We start from the raw sequence: 26330 nt of genomic DNA, 5'->3' as shown, positions 1-26330 counted from the left end.
ACACCATTCTTGCCAGGATGCAGAGAAAGAGAAAGGTGGGTCACTGGCATGCAGATGGGCAAACTTCTAAAACCCTGTAACATGTAACGATCCATTCTGGTTTGTGCCCCAGTACAGAGGTCGATAACTCTGGCCCCATAGACAGCCCGGACAATGGTTCTTATCTTTTCTACAGTTGGAAGCTAGACGTCATAAAAAAAGGGGAAATCTGGACACAGAGTCTTGCATGGAAGGAAGGTGACTGACAGAGAGAAGACAGACATCCATAAGTCAAGGACACAGGCCTGAGCATCTCCTTCTCGTGTTGCCCTCAGAAAGAACCAACCCTGTCAACATCTTGATTTCAGACTGCTGGCCTCCAGAACTGGGAGAGAATACATTTCTGTTGTTTAAGCCCCTCAGGTTTGGGGGATTTGTTACAGCAGCACGAACAGACTAACACAGTCCTTCTGGAGTTAGTCTGGAAAAGCTGCCTCTTCTGGTGTCCAAAGGGCAGTTCATTTGAGATGAGTCTCAGGTGGGGCCAACACCTTAAGGTCCCAGCCATCAGCTCCCCAAGCCTGCTTCACCCAGGGTTGATCTTAGTTCGGGCTTGAGTGAACTGTCGGTGAAATGCTCGTGTTTCCAGAGCTGGGGGAAGTGGCAGAGAACACTGGATAAAGCTTCAGATTCCACAGCCAGGGAACCTGGGCCAAATGCTGGCTCCTCCACTTACCAGTTCTGTGACCGTAAACTAACCTCTCTCAGTTTCTTCCTACAAATGCAAAGTGGGAATAATAGGAGGACTTTCCTCAGAGTTGCTGCAAGCATTAAGTAAGTTAATACACATTAAAGAATAATACCTACACCCGGATTAGAAGAATGCCTGGGAGAAGTGAGCAATTGGAGTCTGCCTCTCTCTCTTTTTGCTAGTGAGTAGTACTAAAATTACTATTAACTTAGATCAGGATCTATTAGCTATCATCAGATTCTCAGAAGGCCCTGTGACAGACTGATACTCCTGAAGAATAGATGGCTCACATGTCTTTGGAAAAGCCCCATCTGTTCCATTTCTTAGTTTTTGACAAACCAGGGTGGCAAAGACTTGCAGAGGGCGGTCCCCAAGAGAACCGGGGGCAGCCATTCTGTGGGGTCTGGGGGGTGGGGAGCCATCGGTTACAGCTGTCACCGACCTCAGAGTAGGAGCAAGGGCCATAAAAACGGCCCAGGGACAGATGCCTTGTTAGAGAGCCAGCCTCCTCCTCTTGAGAGCAAGCTGAGGAATTTTCTGAGGGGATGGTCTAGGTTACCTTCCAGAAACAATGGGGGGTACACTCTAACACCAAGAAAAAAGATCACTAAAGCCCTCTAGGTCTTTACTCTGTAATAAGGCCACAAAGATTACACAGTGCAAAATATTCAAAGGATACATAACCAAATGCTCACCTCAGTTATGAAATAAAATTAATAACGTACCCAAAGTATTCCTAGCTTTGTGCAATGTTATTTCCTGGGGATTCTGTTAATACAATACAATTCAAATTTATGGAGAGACAAATCAATTCATTCATTCTAAACACCTACATTGTAGCAAGCACTGGGCTCCTTGCCCGCAATACAGACCTCCCTCCTAAGTGCCCACAAGCACAAACGTAAACATATGATTAGAAGGGCTTCATGAACCCCTGCAGGACATGGAATCCAGGTTTCAGAAATCCCGGAATTTCAGTGCTACACAAAGCATAGCAGGCACAAAGGCCACAGGTCGACTCGATGTGGTGCACTCATGAAACTCTTCAAAACGTGATTCTGAAAGGGAAACAGGCATGATCAGGCAGCTAAAGAGGGGAACCGGGCACCTGAGGCAGAGGACAAGCACGTGAGGCACAGCCTGTAACAGGATGGCACCCCCTGCAGGTGCTGGGGCACAAGGGCAGGAGAGGAGCTCTATCAGGGGTGTGATGTGAAGGTCACTGCAACACCACACGCTGACAAGGCCACAGAACCGAGAGCATCAACATAAAGGGCTGAGCAGAGGAAGAGGATGCCCGGAATGGGCAAGGGGCTGAGGCGGGAAGACCTGAGAGGGTGGAGGGGGACTTTCAGGTAAAAGAAGGTGGAATGAACATGTGCTCTTCTATGTCCTTTTCTGACAGGCACTAGAATTACACCAAAGGAATCAAAGAGGCTTACACGCCCTAAAACACAGAAAGTGGAAGAAGGCACAGTAACGAGATTTAGGAGAGAAGGAAAGCAGTGACACGGACTGACTGAGCAGAGTACGGGACACTGAGCCCAGGTGCCAACAGAGATCTCCCCAGGCTCCCCTCGGGAATGCCCAGAAAGCAGCAGGACCAAGACATGGCACTGAAAACAGAGGGAGGAACTGAAATTCTTTCAAAGAATAGTTAGAGGGAGTCACAAGATGGCACCTCCTCCCAGAACCAATCTGGAAATAGATCTAAAGAGGGGAACAGCCACCTGAAATTACCAAGTGAAGATGATCTGAAGTGACTTTTAACCAAGGGTGGGCAGAAACCACCTCCAGACTGGTAGGAAGGGTAGGGTCACGAAGGGGCTGGCCTGCTCCTACAGGCGGCAGGCCAAGGTTACAGAGGGACAGCACGGCTGCGGGAGCTTCCCGCTGAGAGGACTGAAGCCTGCACCCCAGGCTGCACTGCCTGGCACTGAGTGTCAGCCGGATCAGCTGCCCATGTAGCAACCAGCGCTGAAGGGTGGTGGGGCTCTATCCGCCGGGTGGAGACTGAGCCTACTGGAGATAAAGCCATTTTTCTTGAGGGCCACAGCATAAGTTTTTTGTCTGTACCATTCACCCTGGGCTTCAGTGAAGGGAGGGCAGTGGGAACTGCAGTCACCTGAGGTGAGTCTGGAGTGGGAGGCACTGGGGGAGTCGTGGGGGAGGGGCTGCTAGAATCCCTGTGCAGGGTCATCCCCCCATCACAGCAGTCATTTTTCTTGAGAAGAGCAAGCCCTTCCCAGGACAATCAGCTGGGGGAAAAGCAATTACTGCACCCTCTGGGATACTGCTTGTCCCAACCTCTGGAATGCTGCTCGCAAAACATGCATCTTAAATTTGCTGAAGAGACAGCAACATATGCAGACTCAGAGGGTGTCAGAGTCTAGCTTTGGGGCATGGCCATTCCCTATACTTTCCCAAGAACCAGACTGGTGCTCCCCCTCACTAGAGAGCCAAGAGAACCACCCGCAGACCCAAACTCTAGGCTCCAGAGGCCCCACCCACCTGCCTACTACAGGCTCCACCCTCCTGAGTTCAGGGAGGTAATCCAGAACAGCTCACCATCTTCCCCGAAGTCTGTAGGGTATCTCCCAGACTTATGGGAGATCCAGGAGTCCCGTCCCCTGATTCTGCCAGAAGCCCTTTCAGAAACAGCCATTTCAGTGACTATGGTTGACAGCCGGCTGGCAGGCAGAGATGAGGCAGACAGATCCTAAGGTGTCTTGGCACATTTGCTCACCCACCCGTGGGCCCTGTGCTGGTAAAAGCTGGCTTTGGAGCACAGCTTGGCCCCTCCCATGGGCACGCGAGACTATTAGAGGCAGCCACAAACTGTGGATCACCTGCAGCTTCAAACAAGTTCTTGAGGGACTCACATGGACAGCATCTGACATTGGCTTGCACCAGTTTCAGACATCAGAGCTGTATCCGAAGAGATATCCCAGCAGGCAGGCACTAAGCTCAGCTGAGACGAATTCTACTTTGTTCTTTTTCATTATTTTTTCTTTTTCAAAGCTTTATTATTTTTTCTCTTTCTCTTTTCCCATCTCTTATTTTATTCTGCTTTTCTCTTCCTCTATCTTTTCCTCTTCTTAGTTTTTCTTTTTCCCTGTTCTTTTCTCAGTTTTGCTATTTCTTAATCTTATTGTTTCTCTTTCTTCTTTCCTCTTGTAATCTTTCTTCTTTCTTTTGTCTTCTCATATTCTCTTTCTCTTTTACTATTTTTTCTTATTTTTTTCTCCTTGTTGCTTTTGCTATTATTGTTGGGGATTTGGGGATTTTTGTTTTGTTCCATTAGCACCTGTACAACAACTTGCAAGACACTGTTGTGGGTGAGCCTCTAAATCAGCCAGCCAGAGGGGAGATACCACCCACAAACAGGCCAACCGCAATCAAGACCCAGTTACAGCAGGAGAGCTCACATAACCCTCACAAGGGACAGTCCTAGAGCATCCAGCGCAGGAGATCTAGGACACTGCACACTGCGTCATGCAGGGCTCCTGCCACTGAAGGCCAGCCCATGAAGACTGGGAGTCAAAGTAGATCTAACACATAGAAACAAACACAAGGAAAGACAAAGAAACAATCTCCAAAGGAAGGAAAAGAGAAATCTTTAGAAAAACAATGAAATGAAATGGAGGCAAGCAATTTATCAGACACAGAGTTCAAAGTAATGGTTACTCAAGGTGCCAAAGGAATTTAGAATTACACGGAACTTTATGGAAACTACAAGGACTTAGTGAGAATGACATCAGCATGGAAAAGGACATGGAAAACCCACATAAGAAACAGTCAGAAAGGAAGACTACAATATCTGAAATGAAAACTACACTGGGAAGAATTAAAAGTAGGCTAAATGAAGTAGAGGACCAAATTAGCAATTTGGAAGACAAGGTGGATAAACTACCCAATAAGAGCAACAACAACAAACAGAATTAAAAAGAACAAGGATAGTTTAAGGCGACTGGGAGACAACGTGAAACATAACACTATCCACATAATACAGGTACCAGAAGGAGAAGAAAGTGAGCGAGGGACAGAAAACCTGTTTGAGGAAATAAAGACAGGAAACTTCCCAGCCTGGTGAAGGAAAAAGTTGTACAACTTCAGAAAGCACAGAGAATCCCATTCAGGATGGACCCAAAGAGACCCACAATGAGACCCATCATAATTCAAATGGCAAAGCTGAAAGACAAAGAGAGAATCTAAATGCAGCAAGAAAGAAAGTTACCTACAACGAAGCTCCCAGAAGGCTGTCAGCTGATTTCTCAACAGAAACATTATAGGCCAGAAGGGACTGCCATGAAGTACTCAAAGTAAAGACAACAAGGACCTACAAGCAAGACTCCTCTGCTCAGCAAAGCTATTATTTAAAATTGAAGGTGAAATAAAGTTTCCCAGACCAAAAAAAACACACAAAAAACCTGAAGGAGTTCATGACCACCAAACCAGCATTGCAAGAAATGTGAAAGAAACTGCTTCAAGAACTAGAGAGAGGAAATAGGTACAAAGATAAAAAATGACAGTGAATAAGTACCTATCAGTAATAACATTAACTGTAAATGGATTAAATACTCCAATCAAAAGACATAAGATAGCTTAATGGATAAGAAAGCATGACCCACAGAGATGCTGTCTATAAGAGGCACACCACAGAACAAAATTTTTGCACAGGCTGAAAATGAAGCGATGGGAAACAGATACATCATGCAGAAAGAAAAAAAAGTTGGGGTGGCAATACTTATATCTGAAAAAAAAAAAGACTTCAAAATAAAGGCCATGACAAAAGACAGAAAAGTCACTACATAATACTAAAGGGGTTGATGCAAGAAGAGGACATAACTCTTGTAAACTATATGTACCCAGTATAGAAGAACCTAAATATATAAAGAAAATCTTGGTGGAATTTAAGGAAGAGATCGACAGCAAGACAGTCACAGTAGGAGATTTTAAGACCCCACTGTCATCATTGTATAGATCTTCCAGACAAAATAATCAACAAGAAAACAGCAGCCTTTATCGACACACTCGATTGAATGGGTTTAAATGATATTTACAGAACATTCCATCCCAAAGCAGCAGAATACACATTCTTCTCAAGTGCACATGCATCATTCTCAAAGATACATCACATATTAGGACACAAAATAAACCTTAACAAATTCAAGAGGTCTGAAATCATATCAAGCATTTCCTTGGATCACAATGGCATGAAACTAGAAATCAACTTCACTTAAAAAAACTCAAAAACATTCAAATTCATGGAGGCTAAATCACATGTTATTAAATAATGAATCGGTTGTCAATGACATCAAGCAAGAAATCAAAAATTACCTGGAAACAATGAAAATGAACATACAAGCACCCCAAATCTATGGGACAAAGAGATGGCAGTCCTGAGATGGAAGTTCATAGCATTACAGGCCTACTTCAAGAAGCAAGAAAAACCTTAAATAAACAATCTAATCCCACACCTAGAACACCTAGTAAAACAACAACAAACAAAGCCCAGACTGAGTGGAAGGAAGGAAATAATCAAGATCAGAGCGAAAATGATTAAGATCAGAGTGAAAATAAATGACACAGAGACTTAAAAAACAATTTGAAAGATCAATGAACTCAGCACTGGTTCTTTGAAAAGATCAACAAAATTGACAAACCTTTAACCAGACTCATCAAGAAAAAAAGAGAGAGGACCCAAACATATAAAATTAACAATGAAAGAGGATAAGTGACAATTGGTATCACAGGGATACAAAGGATTGTAAGAAAACACTATGAACAACTGTGTGCCAAGAATTTGGACAAGCTGGGCAAAATGGATACATTTCTAGAAGCATACAATTTTCCAAAACTGAATCAGGAAGAAGCAGAAAACCTGAAGAGACTAATAACAACTGATGAAATTGAAGCACTAATCTAAAAACTCCTAGCAAACAAATGTCCTAGACTGGATGACTTCACAAGTGAATTTTACCAACCATTCAAAAAATATATACTAACACCTATCCTTCTCAAACTATTCCAAAGAATTCAAGAGGGGGAAAGACTTCCAAGATCTTTTTCAAAGCCAGTATTATCCTAATTCCAAAGCCAGATAAAGACACAACAAAGAAAATTACAGGCCAATAGCCCTGATGAACACAGATGCTGAAATCCTCAAGAAAATATCAGCAAACTGGATACAGCAACACATTAAGAAAAAAAAATCATACACCATGATCAGGTGGGATTTATCCTGGGGTGCAAGGTTGGTATAATATTTGCAAATGAATAAACATGATATATCACATTAAAAATATGAAAGATACAAAATCACATAATCATATCAATAGATCCAAAGATGGATAAAATCCAGCACTGATTTATGATAAGAACACTCAGCAAAGTGGGAGTAGAGGGACCATACCTCAACATAATAAAGGCCATGTATGAACAACCTATAGCCAACAGCACACTCAATGGGCAAAAATGAGAAGTGTTTCCCTTATAATCAGGAACAAGATATGGATGTCCACTTTCACCACTTTTATTCAACACAGTATTGGAAGTCCTAGCACAGCAATCAGACAAGAACAAATAAAAGGCATCCACGTTGGAAAGGAGGAAGTAAAACTATCGTTATTTGCAGATGACATGATATGGTGCATAGAAAACCCTGTAGACTCTACCAAAAAATTATCAGACCTAATGAATTTGTTAGGTAGCAGTATACAAAATCAATACTCAAAAATCAATGACATTTTTATATATCAATAGTGAACTATCAGAAAGATAAATTAAGAAAACAATCCCGCTCTGGCTGGTATGGCTCTGTGGACTGAGTGCTGGCCTGCAAATCAAAGGTTCACTGGTTCGATTCCCAGTCTAGGGCACACGCCGGGGTTGCAGGCCAAGCCCCCAGTAGTGGGGTGCGCAAGAGGTTAAGCACAAATTGGAAGTTTCTCTTCCTCTCTTTCTCCCTCCCTTTCCCTCTCTAAAAATAAATAAATAAAATCTTAACGAAATAAAATTCAATGAAAAAGAAAACAATCCCATTTACTACCACCATCACAACAAAAACAAGTTAAGGGAACTAGGAATAAATTTAACCAAGGAGATAAAAATCTGTACTCAGAAAACTGCAAGACACTGGACAAAGAAACTGAGGAAGATACAAATCAGTGGAAGCGAATATTCCATGCTAGTGGATTGAAAGAATTAACATCATTAAAATGTCCATACTCCCCAAAGCAATCTATACATTCAATGAAATTCCCATTAAAATACCAATGGCATATTTCACAGAGCTGGAACGAATATTTCAAAACTTTATATGAAACCGAAATAGACTCTAAATAGCCTTAGCAATTGTAAGAAAGAACAAACTTGGAGGCTTCACAATACCCGATATCAAACTATTCTCTAAGCCACTATAATCAAAACAGCCTAGTAGTGGCATGAGAAACAGGTATATAGATGAATGGAACAGAACAGAAAGCGCAAAAATACAATTAGTTAATATTTGACGAAGGAGATGAGAGCATACAGTGGAGTAAAGGCAGCCTAGTCAATAAATGGTCAATAAATGGTGTTTCATAAACTGAACTGGTTCATGCAAAAAGATGAAACTACACCACCAAATTACACCATACAAAAGAATAAACTCAAAATGGATAAACATCTTAACTATAAGTCATGATACCATAAAAATCATAGGCGAAAATAGTGAGTAAAATTTCAGATAACTTGCATAGCAATATTTTTGCTGAAATATCTCCCAGAGCAAGGGAAACAAGGGAGAAAATAAACCAATGGGATATCAAATTAGAAAGCTTCTCAATAGCTAAAGAAACCATCATCAGTATGACAAGTTCCAGCCCAGATGGAGGCGTAAGAAGACACACTTCACTTCTTTGCACAACCAAAAGAAGGATAACAACCAATATAAAAACAAAACATAACCAGAACTGCCAGAAAATCAAACTGCATGGAATTCCAACAACCAAGGAATCAAAGAAACATTCATCCAGACAGGTGGGAAGGGTGGAGATGGGGCAGAGAGGACGTATGGCACGGCAAGGCAAGGCAGTGGAGCACACAGGTGAGGTGGGGCTGGCTGATGGGAGGGCCCCACATCACGTGCAGAGAAACCAGCAAGTGTCTCTGGGGAGTGCAAGAGACCACAACTCCCAGGGTTTCAGTGCAAGAAACAAAAGACTCAAAACCTCTGCCTGTAAAAACTGTGGGGGTTGCAGTGGAGGGGGAAACCCGCAGTTTCGCAGCAGAGTCTGTTAGAGAGGCCCAGGGGGTCCTAAGACATACACAGACCCACCGACCTGTGAATCAGCACCTGAAAGGGCAAAATCCACTTGTGGGAAACAAGGGAAGTGACAGAGAGTGGAGCAAGGGTCAGGCAAGCGTCACTGTTCCCTCTCCAATGCCTCCCCCACAAACAGCACCACAACACAGCAAAGTAGGTTGCCCTGCCTTGGCCAATACCTAAGGCTGCACCCCTTACCACGTAACAGGCCCGCGGAAACAAAGAAATATGGTCCAACTGAAAGAACAGATCAAAACTCCAGAGAAAGAACTAAGAACAGAAGATAAGACAACCTATCTGACGCAGAGTTCAAAACACTGGTAATCAGGATGCTCACAAAAATGGCAGAGTTCTGTTGCAAAATAAAGGAAGAAATGAAGCTATACAAAGTCAAATAAAGGAAAATATACAGGGAACCAACAGTGAAGGGGAGGAAACCAAGACTCAAATCAACAATTTGCAACAAAAGGAAGACATAAACATCAAACTGGAACAGAATGAAGAAACAAGAGTTCAAGAAAATGAGGAGAGACTGAGGAACCTCTGGGACAACTTTAAATGCTCCAACATCTGAATTGTACGGGTGCCAGAAGGAGAAGAGGAACAGCAAGAAGTGGAAAATTTATTTCAAAAAATAATGAAGGACAACTTCACCAATCTGGCACAGGAAATAGACTTCCAGGAAGGCCAGGAAGCTCAGAGAGTCCCAGAGAAGTTGGACCCAAGGAAGCACACACCAAGACACATCATAATCATATTACCCAAGATGCAAGATAAGGAGAGAACCTTAAAAGTAGGGAGAGGAAAGGACAGCGTTACCTACAAAGGACTTCCTAAAATACTACCAGCTGATTTCTCAAAAGAAACCTTCCAGGGAAGAAGGGGCTGGAAAGAAGTATTCCAAGTCATGAAAGGCAAGAATCTTCATCCAAGATTACTCTATCCAGCAAAGCTCTCCTTTAGAATGGAAGAGCAGATAAAATGCTTCCCAGATAAGGTAAACTTTAAGGAATTCATCATCAACCAGTCCTAATTATATGAAAGGTTAAAGGGATTTATCTAAGAAATAGAAGAAGATCAAAACCTGTGAACAGTAAAATGATAACAAATTCACAATTCTCAACAACTGAACCTAAAAAACAAAAACCAAAACTAAGCAAACAACTCGAACAGGAACAGAATCACAGAAATGGAGACCACATGGAGGGTTATTAGTGGGGAAGGGGAGGGAGAGAAAGGCATGAAAAGGTACAGGGAATAAGAAGCATAAATGGTAGGTGCAAAATAGACAGGGGGAGGTTAAGAATAGTATAGGAAATGGAGAAGCCAAAGAACTTACATGTACAACCCATAGACATGAACTAAGGCATGGGGGAATGCTGGATGGTGGGTGTGGGGGAGTGGTGGTGCAGGGAGGAGGGGAATAAAGGGCAGAAAGAAACTGGGACAACTGTAATAGCACAATCAATAAAATATACTTAAAAAAGACAAAAGAAAAAAATGAAAAGGGAACCCACTGTATAGGAGAACATATTTGTCAATGATACATCAGATGAGGGTTCATCTCCACAATATGTAAGAACTTATACAACTCAACATCAGAAAGACAAACAATCCAATTAAAAAATGGGCAAAGGACCTGAGAAGACACTATTCCAAGAGAGACATATAGATGGCACATAGACATTTGAAAAAATGTTTAACATCACTAGTCACCAGGGAAATGCAAATTAAAACCAAAATGAGATATCACCTCACGCCTGTCAGAATGGCTATCATGGATAAACCATCCAACGAGTGCTGGTGAGGATGTGCAGAAAAGGGAACCCTAGTGCACTGTTGGTGGGAATGCAGCCTGGTACAGCCACTGTGGAAAACAGTATGGAATTTCCTCAAGAGATTAAAAATGGAACTGCCTTTTGACCTAGCAATTCCACTTCTGGGAACATATCTTAAGAATCCTGAAACACCAATCAGAAAGAATATATACACCCCATGTTCATAGCAACATTATTTAGGACACCAAGATCTGGAAGCAGCCTTACTTCCCATCAGTAGATGAGTGGATAAAAAAGCTCTGGTTCATTTACACAATGGAATGCTACGCAGCAGTAAAAAGTAGTACCTTGTACCTTTTGCAACAGCATGGATGGACCTGAAGACAACTATGCTAAGTGAAATAAGCCAGGCAGTGAAAGCCAAAAACCACATGGTTTCACTTACACGTGGAATCTAGTAACAAAATAAAGTAACAAGCAAAATAGGATATGAGGCATAGAAACATGGAACAGACTGACAGCTGTAAGAGGGGTGCTGTGAGGTGGGGACTCTTTCAAAGAAGGTGAAGAGATTAGCCAACCAAAGAACATGTATGCATGACCCATGGACATGGACAAGTGTGGGACTGTCTGAGGGAGTGAGGAGACTGGGTACAGGGGGGCAAAAGGAAAAAACTGGGACAATTCTAATACCATAAACAGTACAAATTTCTTTTTAATTTAACAAAAAAATTATATCCCCAATTGTAGTCCCCACTCCTCACAGAAGACAGGAATTTTTTTCTCTGGTGAAGCTGAGCCAGGAGGGACCTGGAGACAGCAGAGCGAGGGAAGCATGGTGAAGAAGACTGTACCTGAAGCCATTCTTCCAGGACACCCTCAGGAATACTGGTTGTCAGGCTCAGAGCCCCTGGGCAAGTATTCAGAGGAGGGGCTTCTCTGGAAAAGCTGCTGGATGGCTCTAGGGAATTCCACAAATACTGACACTGGAAGCCCCAACACAGAGGCTGAGCCCATGGGTCCACAGCCAGCCTACACCACAGACCTTTCACTCAGCCTTCAGCACCTTTTTCTTGGACACCAACAGAAGATGGCCATGGACTGCCAGACATTTGAGGAAAGCCTCAGAACAAAGCCCATAACCCAAAACTGGGTGGGGGTGGGCAGGATGGGACAGGATGATGCAACGGAAGAAAACTTCAAAACTACCCTAATTGATATCTTCAGAAAGACAGTATTTCCATGAAACAAGAACAGGATGCTACTTTTTGAAAAATTACAGAACAACTTCTCGAGTATTTCAGAGATGGCAGTCAAAGTAAACTAAACAGAAAGACTGGGCAATAAAGGTAAAGAAGTCTTGATGAAGTGGAATTGAAGGCAAAAACAAAACAAAAAACAAAAACAAACCATGCTGCCCAGAGAGACGGGCAATTAGAAGAAAACAATTATAGGGGAACCAGGAGGTTTAAAACCAGTGAATGGGAGCATCAAAAAGGTTATTATCAAACATAAGAAAATGTTTCAGGAATGAGGGGGCAAAGCCCCCAGGTGGAAAGTGTTCATCAAGCAGCCTGAGCAAGGAATTCCGCATGAACACAGCAGGCCCCCTGACCTGCGAGCTCAGAGCACAAAGGAGAGAGGGAAGATCCTGAAAACTGTGGAGGACAAGGTGGGTTCACGTCACCAAGGACAGTGCATGTTGCCACTGAACTTCTCAACAGCCACCATGGAAACTAGCACAGAGAGGGAGCAGTTGTGAGGGAGAATTATCTCCATGCTAGACTTATGTACCCAGACAAACTAATACCAACCGAGCCGAATTAACACATTTTCAGAACAGCCAAGTCTTCAACATTTACCTCCCACACAGCCTTTCTCAGGAAGATTCTCTGTCAAAGCAAGGAAGAAAACCAAGATACAGAATTCAAGAAACAGAGAATCAACACAGAAAAAATAGGGAACAGAGATACATGTAAGAACATGGATAAATCTTTAAAATATCATTCTGTGTAAAAGAAACCAGACACAAAAGAGCACACACAATATGACTCCATTTTTGATGAAACGGTGGAAAGGTAATATTAATCTGTGGAAACAGAAAGTGGATCAGTGACCGCCTGGGGCTGGGGTGAGGTGGGAATGGAGAAGCAGCAGCGGGGAACAACTTCTAAGAGGTACAGTAAACCTTCGAGGGTGAGGGAAATGCTCTGTATATTATTTGTGGTGGTGGTAGTGATGACATGGGTGTTCACATCTATCAAGACTCACTGAGGCCCTGGCAGGGTAGCTCAGTTGGTGAGAGGGTCATGCTGATACTCTGAGGTTGTGGGTTCCTTGCCTGGTCAGGGCACACACAGGAAGCGACCAGTGAGTGCATAAACTAAGTGGAACAGCAAGTGGATGTCTCTCTCTCTCTCTCTCCCCCTTCCTCTCACTCCTGAAGATCAATAAAAACATTTCTTAAAAATTACAAAACTAGAAAACTCATTGATATTGTATACTTAAAAGGGTATACATTTCTTACGTCAATTACTCTCAATAAACTTGATTTTTTTTCAATAAAGCAATAGCTGTGAAGTAGGTCTAAGGAGCAACTAATTCAAACTAGAACAAATGGATGGAGCACTTCGTGGAAGTCTCCAGAGTAAAATGGAATTGATTACTGCTATGGACTGAATGTGCACCCCCCCCCCAAACCCCCCTATTCATGTTGGAGCCCTAACCCCCTTATGGCCATATTGGAAAAGCAGCCTTTAAGGAGCTGATTAAGGTTAAATGAGGTCAAAGAAGTAGAGCCCTGATATGATAGAACCACTGGTGTCCTTATAAAAAGGGTGGAGACACCAAAGATCCCTCTCTCTGCCAAGTGAGGACACAGCTAGAAAGAGGCAGTCTGAAAGCCAGGAAGGGAGTCCTCTCCAGAAACCAAAGCCTGCTGGAACCTTAATCTTGGGTGTTGCACTCTCCAGAACTGTGAGAAAATAAATTCCTGTCATTTAAGACATCCAGTCTATGGTATTTTGCTGTGGCAGCTCTAGCAGACTAAGATGGTAATTCTAGGTATGGAATACAGGTATCTCCCGCTTCTCAAAAGTTTGCATTAGGCAAACTTAGGTGTTTCGTAAAAGCAAAATGGCATAATGCAAATCCGCTTAGAGCACATTTTTGGAAAGTGGAAGATACTCCTCACTTTATGCCATTTTGGCTTATGAAAGGTTTCTTCAGAATGCTGTACAGTTGTTCCTCAGTATCCACAGGCCATTACTTCCAGGAGCCCCCCAGATATGAAATTCTGTAGATGCTCATGTCCCTGATATAGAATGACTCAGTATTTGCACATCGACCTGTGCACATCGTCCAGCATACCTTAAATTGTGTCTAGAATATTCATTTTGTTCCCAGGTTCCACCACCTCAAGGTGGTGAGGTGGAGTCCAGGGGGAAGGCAGAGAAGGCCAGGCCTGGCCCTCCCGAAGTCCCCAAGGGCAGACAGGCCACCCCCAAAGTGTCTTTAAGCCTCTGCCATGGGACCTGCAAGGTACCTGGAAAGAGGGGAGAGAGTGAATGGTTGGGTGGAGGGGCACACGGCCCACTGCCACCGCCCTGCTGTCTGCGCTGCCAGCCAGCGATGCCACTTGCACCTCCGTGGGCAATTCCTCACACCTGTGGGGCCTGGAGGGCGAGGGGCTGCGAGGGTATATGGGGGGCAAACAGAGAGGCACGGGCGCAGTGGGGGGTGTGAGGGAGGAAACCCAGACCGAGGGGCCTGGCCCTGGGGCCTGGCGGGAGGTTGGGATGGGGGCAGACGCCAGGAGAAGGTGGCCAGACATCGAACCAGGAGATTTGTCCAGGTCGGGCTGCAGTCCGGCGCACATGCTGGAACTAGTCTGGCCACAGGGAACACCCAGCTGCTTCAGCACCAAAGGCTGCTTTCCCCAGACATGCCAGGGCCAGGAAGGTAGAGGGGAGGGGCCCGAGGGAAGGGTGGGGTGGTGCACATGGCCAGGAGCCCCCTCCCAGCTCTCTCCAGACTCTTGCCATAGGAGGCGACTGCCATCAAGAGGCTAGGTTATTTATAATATGTAATATGAGGCAAATGTTATGTAAATAATTGCTATGCTAAACTCTGTACATGTTCAGCAACCATCATAGGCCTAACTACATAGTACAAGTCAGCAACAAGGTAGCTTCCTCCGCCAATATTTTTGATCTGAGGTTGACTGAATCCATGGGTGCTGAACTTTCCATGGCCTGGAAACCTGCATCCTGTTGAGACCACTGGATAATGTGTGAGCAATTGGCATACGTATATTTTTTAAAGGAACTTTTAAAAGGCAGTTATTCACTCTAGAAAAACAAAATTATTCAAGGAAAAAACAATCATAGTACACTGACTTAGCAGAGACTAAAAATAGATGACGACATCAGGACAGAGAGGGAAAAGAAATGTTAAGAGAGCTACATCTTATCCATCACAAGAGGAAGGCACCCATGAGTAAAATTAAGAAATCAAGAAATAGCACCACACAGCTTACAATTTCTTTTTTCTTTCTTTTTTTTTTTAAGTTAGACAATATTAAATGTATATTGGGTTGGCCAAAAAGTCCATTTAGATGTTTCCATAAAATAAAGACACATTTTTCAGTTTCACCAGTAACTTTATTGATTTGGATATTTTAAGTATGTTGGCTATCTCCCTCTATTGGCTTCCAGTGGGCAGAGGCCAGGGTTGCTGCTAAATATCTTCCAGTGCGTAAGACAGCTCCACAGCAAAGAATTATTTGTCCAAAATATCAATAGTACCAAGAAACTTCGCAAACCGTCATTGACACATTCAATCAGTCAGAGCACCTTCTCCATACACTGCACAAATCTTTATTTTTGTATTTTAGTTGTTTTTGCCTTTCTTGAAATAATAAAGCATAAAATGTTGCATATCATTTTCCATCTTCAATATTAAAATGGCTGCACAAAAACTCACCAAGTTTGATAAGCCTTTTTTTGTTGTTGTTGTTTTTTTATTTTTTTTAGTTTTTTTTTACTATATTTTATTGATTATGCTATTACAGTTGTCCCATTTCCCCCCTCCACTCCCCTCCACCCTGTACACCCTCTCCCACCCACATCTCCCCCCCTTTAGTTCATGTCCATGTGTCATACTTATAAGTTCTTTAGCTTCTACATTTCCCATACTATTCTTACCCTCCCCCTATCTATTCTCAAACTACACTCTAGGCTACTTATTCTCTGTACCTTTTCCCCCTCTCTTCCTCCCACCACCCTGTTGCTAACCCTCCATGTGATCTCCATTTCTGTGGTTCTGTTCCTGTTCTAGTTGTTTGCTTAGTTTCTTTTGGTTTTGCTTTAGGTGTGGTTGTTAATAATTGTGAGTTTGCTGTCCTTTTACTATACATGTTTTTTCTTTATCTTCTTTTCTTAGATAAGTCCCTTTAACTTTTCATAAAATAAGGGCTTGGTGATGATGAACTCCTTTAACTTGACCTTATCTGAGAAGCACTTCATCTGCCCTTCCATTCTAAATGAGAGCTTTGCTGGATAGAGCAATCTGGGATGTAGGTCCTTGTCTTTCATCACTTGGAATATTTTTTTCCAGCCCCTTCTTGCCTGTAAGGTCTCTTTTGAGAAATCAGCTGACAGTCTGATGGGCACTTCTTTGTAGGTGACTGTCCCCTTATCTCTTGCTGCTTCTAGGATTCTCTCCTTCATTTTTACCTTGGCTAATGTAATTATGATGTGCCTTGGTGTGTTTCTTCTTGGGTCCAACTTCTTTGGGGCTCTCTGAGCTTCCAGGATTTCTTGGAAGACTATTTCCTTTGACAGAATGGGGAAGTTCTCCTTTATTATTTGTTCAAATACGTGCTCAATCTGTTGATTTTTCCCTTCCCCTTCTGGTACCCCTATAATTCGGATGTTGGAACATTTAAAGATGTCCTGGAGGCTCCTAAGCTTCTCCTCGTTTTTTTGAATTCTTATTTCTTCATACTTTCCTGCTTGGTTGTTTCTTTCTTCCTTCTGGTCCACTCTATTGTTTTCAGACCCAGTTTCCTTCCCTTCACTATTGGCTTTCCGTGCATCTTCCTTCATCTCTTTTATGGTAACCTGCATTTTTTCATCTAATTTGTGCCCAAAATCAACCAATTCCATGAGCTTTCTGATCACCAGTTTTGAACTGTGCATCTGATAGACTGGCTATTTCTTGGTCGCTCAGAAGGATGAGTCCTGGGGGACTGATCTGTTCTTCTGTTGGACACATGACTCTCTCCCTGTCTCTCCTTTTTTTTCCCCTATCTGGTCGCTCTTGTTGCGGTGAGGGGCAGAGCCTTAGGTGTTCAACAACGCTGGGCACCCCAGTCGCTAGATTGTGATGTTGTATGTGGGGCCCGGAGCAGGGACGGGGACAGCAGGGAACAATGGTGGTATTTGTGTTCTCCTGGGATCTCAGTCCCTTCTCTGGTATCCTGGGTTTCGAGCCCTGCCCTGGTCCACAATCGCCACCTCACTGGGTCTGCCAGCCACTGCTTGTGTACTCAGGATCCACTGCTGCAATCTTGTGCACCCTGGATGGCTTACGCGCCAACGTTCGCACCAAGTTCTCCCAGACCTCCACGCGATGCCGACCCACGCCCGCCCAGCTCCTCTTCTCTGCTTCTCCTACCAGTCTGGATGAACGGGTCTACTTCAACTTCTTGGCTGTCCGACTTCCATTCAGATAAATTCTCTATTAGTTCTGCGTGTTCTTCTGGCTCTAAATTGTTGTTGTTCTAATCTTGGTTGTGCGTGGAGGTACGGTGCATCCACCTATGCCTCCATCTTGCCGGAAGTGCTCAGCTTACAATTTCAAAATGTGTGATGCAAGTGTATTTCCTAAGACATAGACAAAAGGACTAAAAGCACCTGCCCACAAAATCGGTAAGTTTGACTTTGTAAGTTGACTGTGATAACAATTTTTATAGGGCTTTAAACAAAGGAGTCCAGCAAAGTCAAATACCATGGAGTAGTGAAAATAAGGACTTTCCATATCCAGACCTAAGAACCAGGAAGTCACTACTGATCTTAAAAGACATTTCAGTGGGTTGGTAGTGGAAGAAGTCACATTGCATTGGGTTCAAATGGAAGGTACAAATGCCGGTGGATTACTATTTAAAAACACAACGCCCTCTGCACATTGTATTCCTGACCCGCACTTTGTCCCCTGGCAGGGCTTGTTCTCTCCTACTCACTAAACACACACGAACAAACAAAATGAAACAGTACAGTACCCCAGTCTGCCCTCCTCCTGTCTCAGGAGATCATGTCATCTCAAGAAACGTGACATGCTTCCATCAGCAAGTGAGAGAAAAGGAATGGGTCACTTTCTTTTACTCATTCAACACACACTTACTAAGAGCATTTTGGGGACCTAATAGGCCAAGCTCTTCTAGATGACAGGAACACAGAAGTGAACACCACAAGGCCTTACCCTCCAGGGGGTCACAGCCTAGTTGAGGGACCTTTACATCAACACATACATACATTCTACTATCACATAGTACTTGCTATAAAAGACAATAAATAAAGTACAAGACAGAAGCAAGAACTGATCACCACAGCCCTAGCAATCCTCAATGGCTGACATCTACTAAATCCCTCATTCCAGGCTGGGAAGAAAAACTTAGGGGCCCTTGACTGGATCCCTGCAGCACTCAGTAACCTAGTTCCTGGAGATTAAATCAATGTGTTCAGTACATGAATAAAGCAAAGTAATTTCTATGTTGCTCAACATCAAAGCAGTTGTGTGCCCAGAGAACTCCGGAAAGGTTCAGTGCTGTGCTTCCATAGCCATTCAGATTCTCATTCACCTTCGGTCTAATTTTCCGTGGATCCTGGGGTGTGTTTAACGATTTAATAGAGGGGAGTGAGCATTCCTCAGAAAAATAAACTGAGACAACTACTTTGCCCAACTTCAAACCATGAAAATCTCTGCTTGGGTGAATAAGCCTCTAACTACCAGTAATCGAGGTCTCCCAAGAGCCCTCTGTTCATACTTACAGTGCCAGTTGGACTCTCAAATATCCCAATCTTGCCAGCCTCCAACACCTGGTAGAGCTCTGCCATGAAGTCTTCCTGGATGGAATAGGGTGTGAAGGGAAAAGGGAAATGGATGCCACCAGTCTCCTGGGTTTTATCAGCCATCATCCTAAGAGGGAGAAAAAACACCTTGTAGTTCTCTGACGAGCCAGAAAGAACTGGCTTGAAAACTACAACAATTCCTAAGAACAGCCTCAGGACCAGTTATGGAACTTCTCCTGAGGTTGTACGTTGTTTTTGCAAACACACACCACACTCTCTCCATCATGTGCATGTCCCCACGAAGCCATACCAAATCATGGGGAATCCATCTAGTGACATTTATCCCAAGTGGCTCTAGAAGAAGGAAGCCTAGGAAAGCCCCTATACGTGAACTCCCTGCCATTTCACCTGGGATGCTTTTGCTGCTTGGATAGCCTTGTAGTTAGTGCCCCTAGGAAAGGCTTGGAGATTTCCTCTGGGATCAGAGCTGTTGCCTGTAATCATGTTTCCAGTCTTTCTACTCTCCCTTGTCCTCAGGGCAGCATTTGCATGACACGTTGCTTCACTTTATCCTGTTGCAAAGATCTCTAAGTAAAATCATGGCACACCGGCAGAAAATTACAAGTACCATTACAGCTTTTCTTATGTGGCACAGATTAATATACATACCCCTATTTTACAGATTATCTTTAATTTGCTTGTTCGTTCATCCTACCCTCCATTTCCAGTACCAACTGGAGCTTCCTCCACAAAATGGTTGGGCCTCAAGAATCAGAGCTTTCTGTCTGACTCCGGACTGGCAGAGCGCTCTTCACAAGGACTACGCCCAGCTGGAAGAGCTCCACATACGGAGACCACAGCATCTCTTTCCCTTGCCAGGCCAAGGTCTAAGGCAAACTCTTCAGCTCTGTGTCTATGTCATCTTTTCGTCCTCTTCTGAACCTGATTTCTCTGAGAGAGCATTTGCATCAAGGGACTTCCTTCACTTCGTCACAGTTGGAGGACTGACTCTTCCATCCTGGTCCCACACTCTCTCTTTGGAAGTCACTGCTCCAAGCTCTTTAGCAGGCCCATATTTCACAAGCACAAACATGAATAACCCTAAAACCATTAGCATCTTTGTTACCTAACTAGCCTCAATAAAACCAACAGCAATGTCTGTTCGACATGAGGGGAAAGGCAGTTGCTCTAATGTTCTTCCAGTTATGGTTTAGGGGCAGTTCAAATGACTGCAAAAGTGAAAGGATGAACTACAGGAAGTGACTTTAAAAAACGTGGACAATTCAATAACAAGAAGGAGGCATGAAATCAAATAACCATTACAACATGAAGGGGCAGAGAAAAAGCATGTAACAAATTTTGAGCACCTATGTGCTAAGCACTCCTCAGGCCCTTTTGCTTTCATTATCTCATGTAATCTGAAAAACACTTAAGGATACAGTTGTTGCATACAGATACTTACAGGAATGAAATAACTGTTCAAAGTCTCAGCTAGTTAAAGGAAAACCAGGGATCCAAACCCAGGTCCATATGACTGTTTTAGTCAAATTGAACCGGCTGTAGCAGATAAGCAACAGACATAAAAGGGAGATTTATTGAAAAGATGCCTATTGAGAATTGAGACCACCTGGAAAAACCAAGCACAGAAGCCACCACCAGGGTGGGAGTTCTGGCGCACTGGAACTACTGACACGCTCAAACCTCAAAACAGCTCCCACAACCTCACCAACCAGTAAATACCCATGGGTTTTCATTCTCCAGCTCACTCACATGCCAGATGGAGTCACGAACTGACCTCCTCTGCTTACTCACAGCTTCTGCTCATTCAGAACTTCAGCCTGCACATGGTCACTTCAGCCCTCTGTACCTTTCAGCTTCAGCCCCCACTCCCATGAAATGCTTTTCATGTTTCTCAGTTCTGAATCTCAAGAGAAATATCTGATCAGCATCTCCTGCCCTGCTAAGGTCACCCTACAGAAGGGTAAAGCACCAGCCTGACCTGATCCTCCTGGGCCTTGCACTTGCTGCCCTCCCCACTCCCGCCCCAGCCCCTGCCCCAGGGAAGGATGAGTCCTCAACAGTTAGGGACACTCAGCTCCTCAGAGAAGCCTCTCTCTCTGTTTCGCCATCCTAGTGGTCAAATACCCTCCCTCCAAATACAGGCATGGGCACACACTCTCACACACACACACACACACACACACACACACACACACACTGCTCTACTTTAAGTCACTCTTTTATTTCAATACCCTATGTTTAATTTCTTCATAGCTCTTATCACTCATAGCTAACTGGGTTGGCCAAAAGTCCATGTAGTTTTTTTCCCATAAAATAGAGACACGATTTTCATTTTCACCAATTAACTTTATTGACTTGGATATTTTGAGTATGTTGGCTCTCTCCCGCATGGTATATTGTTAACTGTTCTCAATTAATGCCTCGTTTTGATTCCTATCAACTTTGACTGGTCTACCCGATCATGGAACATTATTCTGGAGAAATCTCCAGCACCAAACTCTGCAAACCGCTTGTGACACGTTTGACCAGTCACAGTACCTTTTCCATACACTGTGCCTATCTTTTTTCTGCTTCAGTTGTGTTTTTACCTGTCTTGAAATAATGAAGCATAATATGCTGGAAATGTTGCTTATTTTCTTCCTTCTTCAACATTAAAATGCCAACACAAAAATTCATCAATTTTCATATACTTTTTTAAGGAACACAGATGTGAAAGCTGTCACAAAACAATCTCACAAAGGCATCTTGAATGTAGTTAAAGACAACTAAGCACGACAAGAGCCATCTCACAGAAAAAAACAAATGAACTTCTTGATTAGTCACTATTTTATTTAGTCCTTCTCACTAGAGTATACGAGGTCTGTCTGGAAAAAGTATAGCCATTGTTAACATAATGGGAATCGTTTGCATGAAACTGATGTAACCCAGCAGCCGAAGCGAATGGACTGGAATGCACATGTGTGAAGAATTACGACTTGACTGTACTAGTTAGGGGGTTGGTAGATGCCATTGAGTGACTGTGTATATTGTGTGGCAGTTGCAATATGACTGAGTGAGTAGAACAATGAATCTGCATCAAATTCTGTGTTAAGCTTGAACAATTCTCAGCGGAAACTATCCCGATGATTCAGGAGGACACAGCTATGGGCAACTGGTGATTGGCAGCCTCATCAGGACAACACTCCTTCTGATGCATCATGTCTCGTGCAGTTTTTTTTTGCAAAACATCATACCACCCAGCTGATTCAGCTCCCCTACAGCCCACATTTGGTGCCCTGCAACTTGTGGTTATTCCCAAAACTAAAAGCACTTTGGAAATGGAAGAGATTTCAGACCGTTGATGAGATACAGGAAAATATGTTGGGGCTGCTGACGGCAGCTGGGAGAACTGTGTCAGGTCCAAAGGTGCCTCCTCTGAAACAGACTGAGGCACCATTGTCCTACGTACAGTGTTTCTTGTATCTTCTTCAATAAGTGTCTCTAGTTTTCATAGTACATGGCTGGGTACCTCCTGGACAGACCTTGTAGGCAGCATGTAAGAAGCAACCTTGTCTGTCTTGTTTTTCCCTGCCCTTAGCACTCAGAGAGCCAGGTGCTTTGGCAACTAGAAGGCATTCAATAAAAACCTGATGCATAAATAAAAAGCCAGTTTGACATGGGGGCTGTAGGTGGAGGTTTCTGTCCTTCAGAGGTGAGGGCGGAGGATGCCCCATGACTTAAATATCTAGTCCGCAGGACAGTTCTTTAAGTTTCAAACTGTCACCTCTGGCTGGCGTAGCTCAGTGGATTGAGCGCAGGCTGAGAACCAAAGTATCGCAGGTTCGATTCCCAGCCAGAGCACATGCCTGGGTTGCAGGCCACGGCGTCGAGCAACTGCACATTGATGTGTGTGTGTCTCTCTCTCTTTCTCCCTCCCTTCCCTCTCTAAAAATAAATCAATCAATCTTAAAAAAAAAGTTTCAAACTGTCTTCATATAGCCTCACAACAACCCTGTGTGGCCAGTATTTTTATTAGCTCCATTTTACAGATGAAGAAACTGACACTCAGAAATGTTCAGTGATTTGCCCACAGTCAATGACCAACTGCCTGAACCCGAGCTTTGAACGCACATCCGCCAGATCATCGAGACCCTGACTTTGTATTGCCTCACTCTCCCTTCTCACCAGGATAAGCAGGGTGAAGAGACTTGGTTAGAGTAACAACTTGAGAGTGACAACAGGAAACAATACAGAAAGAGAGTCATTACTATTTCACTCACTGTCGGTGGTAATTATGAATCTCACTATTCCGGATGTGGCACAAAGGTAAGTGAGCGGTTAATCCTGGTGGGTTTAGTTCCCGCCAGGTGGCACAGTTGGCCAGAGCTTTGTCCCATATACCAAAAGGTTGCAATTTGATTCCCAGTCAGGGTATGTACCTGGGTTGTGGGATTGATGCCTGGTCTGGTCGCCTATGGGAGGCAACCAATCAATGTTTCTCTCTCCCTTCTTCTCTCTCTACAATCAATAAACATACCCTCAGATGAGGATTTAAAAATAAGGGTTAAGATAAATCCACGAATAGTGGATACACTAAGCACACCTTTTAAGGGTGCTTGGTGTTGCTTTTTCTGACCTCTTCAGGTTGGTTGCAGGGAGGACAATCATGACCTCCACACAAGTTCTTCCTAGAATTCCTCACCAGTGCTAAGGCACATACCAGCACAGAAAGCTTTTCGCTCATTAACTGTGAAAGAACCTCAGGTACATACTGTCCTAAACTGCTCATGTTCTTCAGTCTTCAATTATCACTCGTTATTTACTTGGGTATAAACTATCGTGACAGACTGAACTGCGTCCCAATCCTCCCACAGAGTCATGTGTTAAAGCCCCAACCCCCAACAAGAGACTCTATTTGGAGACAAGACTTTTAGGAGGTAATTAACATTAAGCGGAAAAGGTCACTGAGATTAAATTAAGTCATGAACAGTGAGGTCCTAATCCTCATAGGAGGAAGAGAGAGAGCTCTCTCTCCACCAGCCCTGTGCAGACAAGAAGGGGGCCTTCTGCAAGAGAGGAAGGGGGTTCTCGCTGCTGACTGAATAGGCTGGGACCTTGGTCTTGGATTTCCCAGCCTCTAAAACTGTAAGAAAAAAATTCTGTTCTTTAAGCTATGCAGCGTATGGTATTATGTTATGGAAACCACAAAGGGAGAAACAACTATGTTCCATATACTATTTGGCTTTTAAGCTTCTAAAATGCTTTAACTTCACACACCTGGGGAGACAACACCGCCTCAAAACAAAACGTCTCCTACACCTACTGTGAACCCAGAGGCACAGTATGCAGCGGAGCCGCAATGCTCCCACAGCTGGGCACAAGGCCCGGCACCCACAACCCTGCTCTGGCCTTCTGTCTCCCTCCCAGCCCCATCCCCACAGCTCTCACACTGTATAGGAAAAACCTGCTACTTATTAGTATTTACTTCCACTTTTCATGGCACATCCTCCAACAATGTGGTCAGTTCCACTCATCCGAATGTTCTCGACTTAGACCTCACTCCACCTTGATTTTCTGAAGGGCAGACACTAGGGAAGAGCCATTAACAGTGTGGGCTCTGGGGTCACACTGCCGAATTTGGGATTCCCGCTGTATTCGGGCCTCAGTTAACACCCCTGACCCTCAGTTTCCTCATGTGTAAAAGAGAGGTCAAAGGGCATACTCACAACGCACACTCACAAGGTTGCAGTGACCAGTAAAATAAGATATTTTAGGAAAAGCGCTTAGCGACTTGGACTACTGAACGCCCTGGTGCAGGTTTGCTACCCTCACTCCAAAGCACCACTCCAGTTGAACTGCAGCTCCCGCTCTCACTCACCTCCCATTCCCCTCAGCATTGGTTTATCGCCTCTCCATCACACCTTAGTCCCGCCCCTAAAGATCCGGAAGGTTTTCCCGCTCGGGACTCCCCCCCACCCTCCTGCTTAGTAAGCCTCTGGTTTACGCTTACCCCGGAGTTTGCCCTCTCTCACTTCGTTTCTCGTCATCCTAAGCTTTTACCACGCCGCACCGCGCTCACCCTATTTTCCAGAACAGCTTTGCTTCAGGGAAGGCTGGTGAGGCAGCAGAGCGAACGTAGGTGAATTGAGAGTCGCGGGTCCCGAGAACCAGGACAACCCCTATAGGCTGGTGCTTCGCAGCCACGCCCCCGCGCCAGTGGGCGTGCTCACACAGGCCTCCCGAAGGTTCTCTCTCTTTGCCTCACAGCGTTTGCGCGGCTTGTGCCAAGTTGGGTTTTTTTTTTTTCTCCCCTGGCTGTGGGATCGCTGAACGCTAGACGTCCTGGACTCTCAGAATCTCTTTTCGGAGCGCAGCCTTTGCGCTTGAGGCTTTACTTCCACTGCGCTCCGGCCCAGTGCAGAAGGTTTGATCCTCCGCTATTTAGCGCTAGAGGTACCAGGCGCTCTACAGTTGCTGGACTTGGTCCAAGTGTCAGATGCTCACTAAACACCGCAGGGCCAGAGTGCTGTGCCCGAGAACTGAGAATCCTGTGTACCGGTCCCCGCCATTGTCGGGCCCTAATACGTACGAACCTGTTATTTTACCTCGCAGTGGACGGTACACACTTCTACTGGGTTGCGCATGGGTTGTGCAGGAACTAGAACGTCTCCCCGCCCCCCGCCCCCCCCCCCCCCAGTTACAGTTGACATAAAACGTTAGTCTGAGGACTACGACATACTGATTAGAGGTTCATATAACTTATGAAGTAAGTGATCACCCTGAAAAGTCTGCTACCCACCTGATACCACATGCAGTTATTAAAATATTACTGGCTTTTTCTGTATACTCTATTTTACCCCCTACCCACGTTATAATGATAACTGGCAATTTCTACTTCTTAGTCCCTTCAACCTTTTCACCGATCACCCAAATCCCCTCTCATCTGGCAACCCTGGCAACCACTAAATTGTTCTCCGCGTCTGAGTTTGTTTCTCTTTTGTTTGTTCGTTTATTTTGTTTTGTAGATCCCATAGGAGTGAAATCATGGGGTATTTGTCTTTGTCACATTTCACTGAGAATAATACCCACTAGGTCCTTCCATATTGTTGCAAGTGGCAAGATTTCATTCCTTTGTGTGGCTGAGTAATATCCCATTGTATATGTACCACATCTCTCTCCATTCGTCCATGGATAGACACTTATGTTGCTTCCATTTCGTGGCTACGTGAATGATGATGCAATGGACTGCATATATCTTTTCAAATTAGTGTGTTGGATACCTATGGATAAATGCCCAGAGGTGGAATTGCTGGGTCGTAAGGTGGTTCTATTTAAATTTTTTTGAGGAACCTTCATACCGTTTTCCACAGTGGCTGCACCACTTTACAATCCCACCTACAGTGCACGAGGATTCTCTTTTCTCCACACCCTCACCAACAATT

General features: G+C 44.1%; 1 protein-coding gene across 5 annotated transcripts in view; it reads right to left on the bottom strand.

Annotated features, from left to right (window-relative positions):
* The window catches only part of LOC123812449 (putative ATP-dependent RNA helicase DDX11-like protein 8), a 49327-nt gene extending 24273 nt beyond the window's left edge, over positions 1-25054 (bottom strand). For all 5 annotated transcript variants that reach the window (XM_045829185.1, XM_045829186.1, XM_045829187.1 and 2 more), the window contains exons 1-2: positions 24899-25054; positions 18868-19015 (exon numbers count right to left, since the gene is read on the bottom strand). In XM_045829185.1, coding sequence (XP_045685141.1) covers positions 18868-19014 — 147 coding nt within the window. In that variant the 5' untranslated portion in view covers position 19015; positions 24899-25054. The remainder of the gene's footprint in view (positions 1-18867; positions 19016-24898) is intronic.
* Positions 25055-26330: the final 1276 nt, after the last annotated feature.

The sequence above is a fragment of the Phyllostomus hastatus genome, unplaced genomic scaffold, assembly GCF_019186645.2.
Source record: "Phyllostomus hastatus isolate PE091 unplaced genomic scaffold, TTU_PhHast_1.1 phas_scaffold_93, whole genome shotgun sequence".
Taxonomy (NCBI): Eukaryota; Metazoa; Chordata; class Mammalia; order Chiroptera; family Phyllostomidae; genus Phyllostomus; species Phyllostomus hastatus.
This window is presented reverse-complemented; position numbering and strand designations above follow the sequence as displayed.